The sequence below is a fragment of the Dioscorea cayenensis genome, chromosome 17 (genome assembly GCF_009730915.1).
Source record: "Dioscorea cayenensis subsp. rotundata cultivar TDr96_F1 chromosome 17, TDr96_F1_v2_PseudoChromosome.rev07_lg8_w22 25.fasta, whole genome shotgun sequence".
NCBI lineage: Eukaryota > Viridiplantae > Streptophyta > Magnoliopsida > Dioscoreales > Dioscoreaceae > Dioscorea > Dioscorea cayenensis.
In genome coordinates, this window is record NC_052487.1 from 19,368,784 (window position 1) to 19,383,390 (window position 14,607).

The 14,607-nt window shown below is 30.9% G+C and overlaps 4 protein-coding genes across 4 annotated transcripts; 2 read left to right on the forward strand and 2 right to left on the reverse strand.

Annotated features, from left to right (window-relative positions):
* Positions 1-460: 460 nt before the first annotated feature.
* Positions 461-4,387, reverse strand: LOC120281407 (protein NDL1-like). Its single transcript, XM_039288250.1, has 11 exons — positions 4,217-4,387; positions 2,909-3,008; positions 2,324-2,421; positions 2,107-2,195; positions 1,967-2,027; positions 1,799-1,885; positions 1,632-1,709; positions 1,490-1,546; positions 1,339-1,394; positions 1,113-1,248; positions 461-1,012 (listed from the first exon to the last, which is right to left on the reverse strand). The coding sequence occupies exons 1-11, from the start codon at positions 4,274-4,276 to the stop codon at positions 791-793; spliced, it is 1,044 nt and encodes a 347-aa protein (XP_039144184.1). The 5' UTR covers positions 4,277-4,387; the 3' UTR covers positions 461-790.
* A 5,886-nt stretch (positions 4,388-10,273) lies between these two features.
* On the forward strand, positions 10,274-10,816 carry LOC120281221 (the record flags this gene model as incomplete). The annotated part of the gene is made up of 2 exons (XM_039288098.1): positions 10,274-10,420; positions 10,463-10,816. Coding segments are annotated over exons 1-2 (501 nt in total), but the record flags the coding sequence as incomplete, so codon positions are not given.
* LOC120280165 lies at positions 10,811-11,273 on the forward strand. Its single transcript, XM_039286909.1, has 2 exons — positions 10,811-11,007; positions 11,081-11,273. Exons 1-2 carry the CDS (start codon positions 10,820-10,822, stop codon positions 11,259-11,261), a joined length of 369 nt encoding a protein of 122 aa, XP_039142843.1. The 5' UTR covers positions 10,811-10,819; the 3' UTR covers positions 11,262-11,273.
* A 245-nt stretch (positions 11,274-11,518) lies between these two features.
* On the reverse strand, positions 11,519-12,615 carry LOC120280188 (dof zinc finger protein DOF3.1-like). The gene has a single exon (XM_039286951.1). The coding sequence runs from the start codon at positions 12,291-12,293 to the stop codon at positions 11,679-11,681; it is 615 nt and encodes a 204-aa protein (XP_039142885.1). The 5' UTR covers positions 12,294-12,615; the 3' UTR covers positions 11,519-11,678.
* Positions 12,616-14,607: the final 1,992 nt, after the last annotated feature.

Below are 14,607 nucleotides of genomic sequence, written 5' to 3' on the forward strand. Positions count from 1 at the left end.
AGAATAAAACAGAGAACCTTGAAAAGCCATTAATAATTAATTTAATGCACATGCATCCCTGTGATCAATTCCTTCTCTAGAAGAACAACCATGGCAAAGAATAAAAAGATATATGCTTCCTTGTCATCTCCCAATAAGAAGGAAGTAGGTAGATAAGATTGAAGAAGGTATACTCAATGGCATATTCTACAATGCTTCACAACTACCCACTTAATCAATGGCATTTCACTTGGCCTACAAGACTTGCAATAAGTAATGGGCATCAACCAAACCTGCCAATATTTGATTCATAATACCACACCAAACTTTAAAATACATAATACAACAAGGACCACAAACTTTGCAGAAAAAGAACCAACAAACCCTTCCGTATTTAAAATGAGAAAGAAAGCACATCAGTGCTTCACCAATCAATGCAAGAAGAAAGAAAGAGTACAAGAGACAGGACCATAGTTTGTGATTGAGAACAACCCCACCACCTTCATCTTTATTATTATCTGCTCACCATAGACAAGATTTACAAGCTGTTGTTTTGATAACAAAAGAATGAAATGAACATAAATCTCACATCTCTCTCTCTCTCTCTCTCTCTCTCTCTGAGGTGGTACTCCCCCATATATTTTTTTTTTTTGGTTATCTACACCTCTGGAGAATTGCTTCCCTACATCAAAAAGACAATGTACTCAATTTACATACAACACGTATTCAGTTCCCCACATCAAAATACTCTTGTATAGCTCTATCACTGCTGATTCTTGCATCAAGGTTGAAGTTTACAAAGTTTACTCTTTTAGACCGTTGATGACAGCCTGGTTTTGATGGGCTTTAGCTTTATACCCATGCTTTCCGGTGATAGAAGCTCCGGGGAGATGCATGTTGGGCTGAGTGGACTACGAGGGCTGCCAGTAAACTGATATGGCCTGTAGAGCCCGTATCCCATCAAGAAGTATTCCATAGGAATCAACATGGCATGGGGTTGCTCCTCTGTAACCACTGATCCGCATGCCTGAACCTGAGAATTCATTGGAGTATAAAACATTTCCATTTATATGGGTGTCATATTCACCTTACATGGATGTGGGTATGAATGGATCTTCTAATTAAAGAAATACCTCAACTAACGCACTAAATCTTCTGTCCAGTTTTGTGGTCATGTGGAGAGCCTCGGAATGAAAAGGCGAGTTTTCACCAACAAATATTAGTGTTCGGCATTGCAGTTTCTTCAGCCGTTCCGTAAGATCATATCTCCTGTTAGAATTCACAAGCAAGGTCTTACTAGTTAAGAGTGTTTCACAGGCCTAGTCGATAGTGAATTCACATAATTTGTTGAGGGTGTACCCATTAATAGCTTGAAGAAAGCGCCAGACATTTAAACCTTGCTTCTCATCCAGTAACTGCAGGCAAGACGCAAAGACGATTGTCATGAATTTAAAAAATTGTATTTCAGCCTACACACGTAGAGCAAGAAACAAAGGGAATTGAAACTAACACTTCTGCAGGCCTGAACAATATCTGATTCATGAACCTGGGCACTACCCCGAACTTCCTGCCAACAAAACAAAAATAACTCACACAACAAAAAAATGGAAACCCAAAACACCACACAATACAGTGAAACAATAAGAACCAACCTTGCTGAAATAACGTTGAAGTAGGCATTCTTTAACCAAGCTGCACATCCCATAGAAGTAGAGCAAATTTGACATGACCTGAAACATTACCATTTTATTCATCTATTATGAGTTAAACTGTTGATTAACTCATAAATAAATTCATAAATGAAGGCATTGAAGAAGACCTTATAATACAGCCATTCCGTCCATGACGGTGCTTTACATAAGGGGGATACAAGCATCAATCCAATAACACGCTCCCGATATTTTGTCTGCAAATAATGTTTGAAAGTTGCAAATCAGGAATCGTAGATAGAGAAGAAGCTGAGAAGGCTCTGAGGAACGGGACATACCGCAAAAAGGGTAAGTATGTAAGCACCAGCAGTGACTCCCAAGCACATTACTGCACCTAACCTGCAGAACAAGAATCAAATAAAAATTCATGTCACATGATAAATTTAGAATTTATCAGAGAAAGCGGCATTTTGATTACCCAAAGAAGTCAAGTACACCCAAAACTTGATCTGCCAAGTCATCAACTGAAGGCACTGAATAATTGGGTGAAATCGAAGCAGCTCCCAACTGTAATAACTCTTGTTCAAGAGGACAAAAAATGATGTGAGGGATCCATTTGACAGAAGGGTAACAAAGTTAAGTTGGTAAAGTTGTATGAAGTTTATTTAGATCAAAGTTGCAATTCAACTACTAACCTCATGTCCTGGAGGATTGATATGATATATGCAGAAATTGTGAAGCAACAAAGAAGCAGCTTCAGGGCAAAAGAATAGCCCCTGAAAACAGGACATATCTGGCACAATTCAGCAAAATGAAAGAACAAAGTTAGATACCATTCAAACTTGACCAGATCACAATTAGGGCACAGTTGGAAAACATCACTACCATACCCAAAAATTTTCAAAACAACCTTATGGACTTAAATTACATAAAATATCAGCAAAATAACACTTTGACAAGAATTCTGAAACAAATAAAAATATTGCTAACCCTAACAGAAATATACTGAAGGCTATAACAACAACCAGATCACACAAGAAAGTGAAAGTAACTCGCGGAAACTTATGGGCAACTGCGCTGACACTAAAAATAAGGCTGAAGATTAACAGAAGTCACAACCAGAATTTCTATTATAACCAATAATTCTTAATCTCTTTCTCCCAGAAAAGAATTGCAAGTTCAGGGTTTCACAAACTAATATACACATCATCAACCAAAACCACTATTTAATGATCAGGAAAGGAAATAGATAAGGCAAACTGTCACAACAAGGAACTCACAATTCAAAGCTACATCCGGATAAGTAATTAACGCAGGCTTGTCCTGATCACCATAAACAGCAACAGACACTGGGCCATGACTTGTTTGTATAAGATGTTCCTGATGACAATAAGCAAGGCATACACCAAAATCAGGCAAAAAGTCTTTACAAAAGAAATCAATTGTTTATAAAACACTTGTCAGTGAAGAAGAAAAAAGAAAAGATGACAACCTATTGTGAGGTTTATAGAAAAAAAAATATACAATGATAAGGTATTAAAGAACATTATCGTACAAACATGACCTTCTAATATATTTGAAACTTGGGGTTAGTGGCAAGGAGCACAATGAAGTAATAAAATAGAGATGAAACAATAAGTTTTCTATATGGTGTGCAGATATAAGTCTAATCTAGGATTGGAATGGAAGAACAAACTGGAGTGGAGGCTGACGCACTATTCAGAATCAATATGATATCAACGTACAAATAAATTTCAGCTAATAAAATACAGATATAAGACCATGAATTGGAAATGACAAATCCAGCACTAACAAAGATAAATAAAGACTAAGAAAATTAAAAGAAAATTGTCATAGAACCACTAGTAACATTTATTAATCCAGAAAGAAAATCCAATTAATCCCAAGAAGGTAAAGAACATGAAAATCTAAGTGCCAGCCAAATACCTCAGGATAATAATGCATTCAATTCAAATCATGAAGAAAGAAACTACATGGACACCAGAATAGAGCAATTATCGACAACAAAAATCTCAAAACAACGAAATTTCCCATACAACTAGCAAAAGCAATCTAACAAGAATGCCAAAAAGGAGATATATTTTACTGTTAGTTGACAAAACCCACACGAATCTTCCCTAAAAGAGAGAGACAAATCCGCACGTCTCAGGGATCCAAAATCCAGTCACAGATTCCACATTTGACTCTTCCATCAAACTTAATCAAGAATTTTAAAGAATCCAATCTCAAACACATGACTTTAACATTGAAAGAAACCCTAGAAAAAAACCCCCAAAACCATCCCCGCCATCAAATTCAAAAAACAAAAAAAACAAAAAAAGAAAAAATCTCCTCCATTCCCCCAAAACACACACTCAAGAAAGAAACCCCATTCCTCATTGCCATAAAAACCTCTAAACCTCAAAGAATCACCCCAATTCCATCACAAGAACTCCAAGAATCGCCCCCAAAAAAACCTCAAATTTCAACCCAAAATCTCCACCATCAACCCAAAAACAACTAATGCAACCCCAATCACCACCAAAGGATTCAAATTTATAAAAACAAAAAGAAGAAAAAACACCAACCTTTCCACCAAACGAGATCCTCTCTACATCAATCGAAACAGAACCACTAGATTCACCCATTGAATCCAATCCCACAGGCCTCTCTTCCGTCCTTCTAGAACGGAACCCTCTCTTCTCTCGCTCTCTCTCTCTCTCTCTCTTTGCTTCTCTTTCTCTCTGACCATCCTTTCGCTATTCTCACGCTTATATACGAAGCTCTTCAACGCCACGAGTTAACCCGGGTTTAACTCGTGCCCCCACCCACCGACGCCAAAAACCGCCAGCTGTCCACTGCCCTCACCGCCTTTCGCCGGTCACCTCCTAATCCTGATTACAGAACCGACAGCTCCCTGCCAAATTACAATCCTGACCTCCATCCTGAAATGACTGATATACCCATCACTCTCACCGTTTTATTTGACTTCCCTAATTTTAGGCCCCACAGTACAAACCAATCAACAAAAGCCACGTCATCATTTAAAGGTTAATGATTGTGTTTGAAGCCGAACAGGTTGGGGATGACCTGGCAGCCAGATCAAACTATCAGATGGGGCCCACTTTTCGTTGGTGGACCCCGCTTGATTTGACTTGTTAGATGACGACAAGTGTCGGCACGGGAACATCGGGAACTGTACAACGCACCCGGATATTAATGTACACGTGGCGGAACAGCGAGAGATCAAGGTGGCGATTGTTAGATCCTCGCTGGAGATCTGGACCGCAGGATCACGAGTCCCAGATGAGTGATATGATGTGGAAATGCAGCTAATTTTCTTTATTATTTAATATAATTTAATGAACATGATAATTTTTTTAAATATTATGTTCTAGTTAATTAAACGGTTAATAATTTTTATTTTTAAAAAATTAATGAGAATTTATTGGTGTAATGGCCGAGATGGTTCAATTTAAGGAGTGCACGTTATTTGCAGCGAAATAAAGGGGTCCACCGTTTTCCATTAATTATAAATTAATAAATTGATTTAACTAATTTTATTATTATTATTTTACAATACTCGTTTAAAATCAATGGATCACATAAAAATTTATTAGATTAATTAAATGGCATATAAAAAAATAAAAATAAAAAGTCTACCATGTATATATTTAAAAAATTTATAAAAATTATATTAAACTATAAATCTACATATATAAATCTTTCTATTAGAGATTTACTGAAGATTTATTTAAATAGTAATATAAATATTATATGGGCCCAAAAAAATAGTATGTTTTCATATTTACTATTTTTTAGAGTCAATCTTGTTTTAATATTTTGTAGAATTTTCATAATTACTATGAAAATTGCAAACAGGTTTTCTCGGCATTTAAAAATCAATAAAATTTTAAATATATTTTTGAATAATAATTTCATCAATATAACAATTTATATATTTATATATTGAGGAGGACAACGTGAGCGGCAGCGGCAGCACAGCGTATGGGACACGGCGAAGCTGGGCACGTGTTAATCAGGCTTCTATTCAATGTTCATTTATTGATTAATTAATATACATATTTATTTATCTATTTATTTTTTTACCTAGCCACTACTTATTTTACTAGCAGTTTAAATTTTATATATATATATATATATATATATTTATTGGGTTAATCCTCCTCTTTCTTTTATCTATTATTTTTTAACATCAAAAAATATTTATTATATTTTTTTAAAATTACCCTAACATTCTATTCAATTGTCTTTTTGAAATTTAATATGAAATAGAAATGTGAAGATATAAATTAGGGGTAATTTTGAAAAAGATAACTAATTTTTTATTAAATTATATGAAATAACCAACTTTTTTTGTACGTGAGATTTGGTTATTCACGATAGATAAAAAAAATGAAGGGAGTATCATTTTCTAATATCAATAAGCATTTTTTTTTTCTCAAAATTACCCTTAACAATCAATTCAATTCTTTTCTTGGAATTAAATACCACAGAGAAATATCACGATATAAATTAGAGGTAATTTTGGAAAGATAACAATTTTTTATAAAAATTTGTGAAATAACTAAATTCTTTTACAATTTAGATTCGATTAACAACGACAAATAAAAAAAATGAAAGGAGTACATAACAAGCGCATCTATTTAACAGAAGTCAAGTATGTGTAAAGATTGGAGCACAACCTCAAGCTCATCAAATATCTATGCATTCATTTGTGTGGGTTTTAGGGTTCATTTTAAGTTTTTTACAAAATAAATATTTTATATCAAATATTCTGTGTTATTAAATTAATTATCAATTGATATTTTTAAATAATTTATTTAAAATTTTAAATAAATGAAAGAAAATGGTACAATTAAAAACATGAGAAGAATTTTTATTATTTTTATTTTCATCCACTTGGGGAAAAAATATATAGCATAGGAAGGAAGAGTGTTTCATGAAGAAAAGTATTACATTTATTCTTGAAAAAATTAACAAATTTAAAACTAATTTAGAAAACCTCAATATCATATATATTACAATTCAATTTTGTAATAGGTGAATGGCAAACAATACGTGTAAAATAAACTTAATTTATAGTTATATATCTTTTAAGGCTTGGAGCTGCTTTATATATATATATATATATATATTTTTGTTTTAGTGAAAATAAAAGAAATCGAAAATATCTATATTTCCATTAAAAATATAATTACTAATGTCTTTGGAAAAATTCATCTTTTTATACATTCCTATACAATGAAAACTTATCCTTAATCCTTATATTAAGTTGCATAAAATTTAATGTAGCTTAATTTTATAAAAAAAATAGTAGCAATTATTTCTGTTTAGAATTATTTTATTAGTATGAATAAATTAATTTTGAGAATTTTATTATGAGGAAGGAGAGTGAAATAATTAGTATTTAATTTATGTAAATCAAAATTTATGTAAATCCACATATAAATAAAAAATCTGAAATTAAAAAGAGATAAGAAATTTATGTATTTAATTTTTTTCATTGAAATTTTAAATAAAACATTGGAAAATAAAACTATTTTCTCTTTTTAGTTTTACCATCTTTTCCTCCAATTTTTTTGCCCCTAGTCCAAAGAGAAACTTTACGTCCATTTCAAGCCATGCATGCATGCATGCACAAAAAGACACGTAGCTTGATCTTCTATCAAGGTCCCCATAAAAAGCCCACAAAGTTGAAAAAAAAATAAAAACTAAACCCTAAATAGCAGAGATCCTCCTTTGGTTTGTTAGGAAAGTAACCATGGTCTTGAATTGATTAAAATGAAGAAGAAGACAAAAAAACTAAAGTGAGATGCCCCACAAGAAAGATATCATCATATCCATGCTAGAGAAGTCTCTTTGAAGAGTGGTCATGTTAGCTAATTAAGCTAATATATATATATATATATATATAAGTTTTAAATAAGGCACATGGTGCTTGTTCCCTTGCTTTGTGAATTGAGATTTTGTGTGACAAGAGAGAACACAAAGCCAAGCAAGAATGGTTTGATACTTTTGACTCATGTTGAGTAGTTGCTATGTATTTATATTATTAAAAAGAATACATGATCTTGGGATGTTTGGAGTGTCTCCTACCAACCAGAAATTATTAGGACCTTAAAATAATAATAATAATAATAATAATAATAATACTAAATTCAATTTAAACTTAGATTTTGGTGGATTATTCATCTAGGGCTTTTATATAGGTAGTATTTTTGTTCTTTACTTAAATTTGAGTATTGGAATTTAGTTCGTATCAGTTGGATTTGAGCTCACATTACACTTCATGATTTATTTTAAATGTCTAAATATTCTTTAGTTAAGGTATAAAATAGTTCAAGATAGGGCGGCTCAATGGTATGTCCAATGAAGTAATTGCTCCCCAATATTTTTTAAAGCCTCATTTTTAGATATAAATAATAATTTTAATTTAAAGGCCTCATCTTTTAGATTTTTTTTAATAATAATTATAATTTTAAGGTCTCATCTTTAAATTTTTTTTATAATAATTTAAAAAGTTAAAATTTTGAAGGACTTCCAATATTTGTCGTAATATCGAGGTTAGCATTCAACCCAAATTTAGGCCCTTATTTAGCATGAATAGCATTTTTTTTTTCTAAATCATATATTCACAAGTTTAGTAATATAGAAAAAGACAAACAAATAAGTATTTATTAAAATAAAATATAAATAAAAATTTGTTTTTATCAAATAAAATTAAAGGGTTTATTCTAAAATTTCCATTTTCCAACTTTGGTTACCTTAATCCACCCTTACTTAAAGATTACAAATTGATAGAGTATAATGTTGGTTGACAAGTCTAACAATTTTGTTTATAGATTAAAAAAAAGTCACTAAAGTTTTTTTTAAAAAAAAATACATAAACTCATAAAATTCCAACATTCTTAAGAAAATAAATAAATAAATAAATAATGTGTGGAATGAATTATGCATCAATTTAGTTTAAATTAAAATGCAGAAGTATATTAATTTGGGATTTTTCATTAATTAAGTAGTGATGAAGTTTACTGGATTCCATGACTTAATTTCCTTATTGATATTATTATAATTATTTTTTTTATTGGTAGTTCCTAATTTAATCAAGTATTTAGGCTTTCATAGTCCTTTAGAGGCTATCAATGAAAAAAAATCCTTTTATTATCCCATGCAGTGCTCATTCATTAAATTATAATTTTTGAAGTGATTGATGTCTAATAAATCTTAATTAATATAATCTTATTATTTTATTAAAAATGCATAATTATCATTTGAACACTGTCTAAATCATTCATCATCAAGCTAGCTTATTAGGCTTTAAATAGTTGTATAAATTAATCTAAACAAGATCTATTTACAACTCAACCTTCTAGTTGTTCTGAATGAGATCTATCATTAAATTGGTTTAAATAAAACAGTAGTATGCTATTTAAAAAATTAATGGACTCCACTCCCTCTTTTGCTTTCTTTTTTTCATCACATCAACTCATCTTACAATTTTAAATAAATTTAGTTTGAATAGCAAACTTAGCTTAATACTTTTTAGTTATGATTTGATTTTACATTGAGCTTAAGATAAGTAGTGGCTTTTAATTATCACTTTATCTTGTAAGGAAATATTTTATATACAAAGAATTATTAATATAGATAATTAAGGAATTGAAAATTTAGGAGATTTTACACAATAAAATTGTTCATAAAAAATAAAAAATAAAAATACCACTTTGCAATAAAGTAACCTGTATATTATTCTCTCCCAACTCAAAAGTTAATCATTTAAATTTCACCTGTGGCTTGTCCATATTTTTAAAAAAATAAAACTAAAAGATTAAGTGTTTAAATTGTCGTTTACTGATATTTATTAAAAATAAAAATAAAAGTACCAATTAAAAACACTTCAACGTTTCAAACAAAAGAAGTTGTCACTCTATTGTTGGGCTTGTGGGCTAGCCCATCGGGCCAATTATTGGCCCAAAACAAAAATCACAAATATAAAAATAAAAAAATCCCCAATTTTTTTAATAAAATTATTTTTGTTAGTATTAATATACGGCATAGAAATAGAATATAACTAGAGAACAAAAATACACCTCTCATTGTTATTTGGCATAAAACATTTTAAAAACTATATTTAATAATTTCAACCCATTGAATCTCGTCAACAAGCAAGGTATTAAAAGCCCGATAAAATAGCATACTACTTTCAAAAAGCTATTCTTTCATACATAAGAATTCCAACTTCAAAAATATATATATATATATATAATTAATATTAATTAAATAAAAAAATATTTTAATATATAAAAGAAGCATTTTCCATCTAAAACACTAAATATAGGCAAGGAAGCAAGAGAAAACGAGACTCTTGCTTAGCCTTTCATTGTTTCAATGCTCATATTGGTACCTTCTTTTATTAACTTTTGCAAGGAAAAAAAACACACAAAGAAGAAGAAGAAATCTTTCTCCCTGCTTCATCCTTTCAATCAAAAACTGAATCAAGGTAAACATCTTCTTCCAATTGTTTTTAATTCTTATTTTTAAGAATGTTTCTCTTTTTGTTTTTGATTACACAATAATAATAATAAATAAATAAATAAATAACAAATTTTCTGAAATCTCATATGGATCAGCATTGCATTTGCATGGATTCAACACAAGAAAACCAAAGCAACAATGAACATGGAATTTTGCTGCAACACAAGAATGGTGAAACAAGCTCCTCATCATCAACATCTTCAAGTTCATCATCAATGAATGATTTCTTCCAATTAGATATAAATCAACAAAATAATAATTATTCAAGCAATGGCCATGAAGAATCATCTTCATCGTCACCACCGAATAAAGATCATAGTCTGAATTTTGGATCAGAAACATCAACAGGAAACCCATTTATTTCTGTTTCTGAAGTTCCTAGTATTGAAAATTTTAGATCACAATCTCCTCCTCCAATTCAAGTCATGGGAAAATATGATGTTCCAGATCCAAACAGAATACCTTCCTCTGTTTTCACAAGAACATCTACAACACCAATGGAGTGGAGTGTGGCTTCAAATGAATCATTGTTTAGTATTCATCTTGGAAACTCTAGTTTTTCCAGAGACCATGTCAATATTTTTGGATTGTCTGAATTACATCATGCAGATGAATTGAGTTCAACAGCAGTAATGCAAAAACCAGTTGAAAATGAAGCAGTTGCAGCAATTGGTGTTAATGAAGCCATGGATAATATTGTTTTCAGAACTTCAGAACAGGAGATTCATGAACAAGATAGACCGAAGTCTGAGGTTGCAAGGAATTCAGTTAGCACATCTCATGGCAGTGCAGCAAGTTTTCAATCTTTTGCTTTTCCAATGTATGATGATCTTCTCTGTTAATTAAATATGAATTTGTATTGAAAAAACTAAATGTTTTGTATGGTGTTTCAGATTAACAGGAGAAGAGAAGGAAGCAACAACAAAATTGGAAGCTAAGAATGCAACTCCAGAGCCACAAGTTAGAGAAACACATGAGGTTGTTGCAAAAACAGAGACACCCAAAGCAGCAACTAGCAGGAGGAAATGGTTTGCATGTTTTTCCTGTTGTTGTTCATCACCATGTTGTTGCTGAGATAAGATTAATAATTTCTATGCAAGAATATTTGTGAAAAATAAATGTAACAGAAGCTTTTAAGCATATGATTAGCAAAATTGTTCTTTTGGCATTGTACAGCATGAATGATAGTTATTATTCTAAAGGAATATGTGCAAAGAACTTTTATCAGCATCCCACTATCTCCACAGAATCAAGATGCAGGATTAAACAAAGGAATCCAATTCCATCAACAAACACATGCATCATCAAAACACACAATCAAAAGACCAAAGTGAGTAAAAAAATCATCAAAGTTGATAACAGTTCATCAGTACATGCATTGCATGCAGATAAACACTCTTGTCAATCTAAACTGTGGAAGTTGTTATACATACATCTCAATCTCAAGATCAGAAAAACAAAGAAAAGAAAAACTTAAAAAGAAAACAAGATTCACTGAAATCCATTGCCAGGAGTGTAGATAGCCAAATTATCAGGCCAGCCACCAGGCCAATCACCCTGCAAACTAAGAAAATTCTCAGTACCACTGCTATCAGTAGAGCTCTGCTGCTGAGACTCCAAACAGAGACCAAGATGCTCACCAGCAGGCTGATCAAACTCCTCCATGAAACTCCCAAACTGAGAACTAGAATTAAGAAGAGAGCTAAAACTCCCAGAAACACCAAGCACAGAGTGATGTTCAGAATCCAAAGGTGGTGGAAAAACAGAAAGAAGTTCAGAGTCAGGAACAGAGGAAGAGTTACAAGGAGGAGAAGTAGAAGAAGAACGTTTAGCTGCAGGGAGAGTAGAAGAAGAGGAGTTAGGAGATAAACGTTTAGAGTTCTTCCTTGAGCCACCACCAACCGGAACGTTGCGCAAGGCGCCACCTTTAGTCCAGTAACGTCTGCATGCCTTGCAAAAGTGGCGTGGTTGAGAAAGGTTGTAGTTGTTGTAGTAGCAGAACTTGGTGTTCGTGGACTCACATCTTGGGCACTTTGCTGGTTGTTCCTCCATTGATGGTGGTGCTTGTAGTGCTTGTGATGGTGGTGGTGGTGATGGTCCTTCCATGAGAAAACAGTAGTACTATAAGAAACACAAACACAGAAAGAGTGAAAGAGAGTCAAGGAAAGAGTTTGGTATATGAAGAAGAAAGAAAGGGAGTTGGAGAGCAGTTGGTGGGTCAAGAAAAAGAGAGAGAGAGAGGTTGTGTGGTCAAGAAAGAGAGGGAGGTGTGTCTGAAAGAGAAGAAGAAGAAGAAGAAGAAGAAGAAGAAGAAAGAGGTTATGGTCCTTATGGAGAATAGGAAGGACAAGGAATATATACTATGTAGAGGAGTCACGAGAAGACTGCAGTGCAGTGTGTTTGTACAGAGTACTGTGCTTTCTGAGGGTGCTTTCTAGTTTCTATCTCTTTCTCTTGTAGTTGTAGGATGAGAAGGAGGTGGGTGGTGCTTCTTTAATTAATTAATTAATTAATTAATTAGTTATTATATATTTTTGGTTAAAAGAAAATGAAAAACTTTTTAACCTGAGTTGATAAATAAATGATGGATTGTAGCGTGTCTTCTTGGGATAATAATATATAGGTAATTATTTTTTTAGTTTTTAATATTATGTTTTATAGCAAGATTTTGATGGAAACCATGAGGATTTTTTAGTGAAAATAATATATATATATATTTTTTTTAATAAAAATAAATTGATGAAAAAAAATGTGTATCTTGCAGTAAATTGCTATCTCAATAATGGAAAAATAAATATTTATTGTTGGAATAATGTTATTCTTTTGGAATAACTTTATTAAACTCTTAAATTAAAAAACGTGGATGTTTACGTAATCCAAAGTTTAATAGAGTACCATGAATGTAGAATAATACTCCCTATGTTCCTTTTTTTTAATTATCACATTTAAATAACTCATATCAATTAAAAAAAATTGGTTAAAATTAATTGATTATATATATTTTATAAAATAATCTATTATTTTTTAAAATTACCCCTATTTAAAACCCCACTAGTGGAGAATATAATTTAATCCTTAATTGATTTCGTTTTATTGAAAATTGTACAAGTACATTAAATTAAAAGGTAAATTTAGAAAAAATTATTTCATGGTGCACAAAGTTTCTAATATGACAAGTAAAAATAAATAGACAAGAGCTCCAAAACGTGACAACTAAAAAAAACAGGAGGAATACTTTGTTTTTTTACTTATCATTTTTTGGAGTTCTTTTGTGTTTTTGTTTATTTATCACATTAGAAATTTTGTGCAGTATTAAATAATTATTTTCTAAATTTATTTTTTAATTTAATATATTTGTATAATTTTCAATAAATAAAAAATTAAATTATATACTTCACTAGTGGATTTTTAAATAAAAGTAGTTTTGAAAAATAATAGAAATCTTTTATAAAATATAGGCTGACTAATTAATTTTAACTAAATTTTCGTAATCGACATGAATTATGTAAATACGACAAATAAAAAAGAACATGAGAGAGCATATTAAAAGTTAAATTATATTTTTAAAATAGTCTAGAGGAGAGTTTGCAATTGATGGTTGTAGGCGGAGCACATCGAGGGAGGGCGGTGGAATTGGAAATGAAGAGTGAAATGAAATACAAAGAGTCTGGCGAGTGGCAACTACTCCCTCTGTTCTTTTGTAGTTGTCATATTTAACTAATTCATACCGATTAAAAAATATTGGTTAAAATTAGTTGATTACATATATTTTATAAAAATATTTATTACTTTACAAAATTATCCCTATTTAAAATCCCACTAGTGGAGAATATAATTTAATGCTTAGTTGATTTTGTTTTATTGAGAATAATACAAATACATTAAATTAAAGGATAAATTTGGAAAAAAATTATTTAATCCCGCACAAAAATTCTAATATGACAAGTAAAAAGAACATAGAAGAGTTTCAAAACGTCACAACAAAAGAATGAATAGAGGGAGTATAAACGATGGATGATTGGATAGTACAAAAGAGTGCGGACCGTGAGAGAACAGTCATGAAGACAAAGAAAAATATGAGAAGAATTAAAGTTATCATTGTTGTTATCAATGGCGGAACTACAAATAAAATATAAAGGGGTGTTGAATTAAAATTTAAAAATTTTATAAATATCAAATAACTATATTAATTCAAAATTGAGAAAATAATAATCAATAATTCAAAAATATAAAATATACATCTATTTAATAATTTTGGTTTTGGATGTAAAAAAACCTATCATATTTATATAATTAACAAATAACTCAACTAACAGTTAAACACTAAGTTGACAAGTAATACAATTAAAAACACGACTTAGCACAAACTCACAATATAAATTCATTTATGCAATAATAATTTAACAAATAATCTATAAAT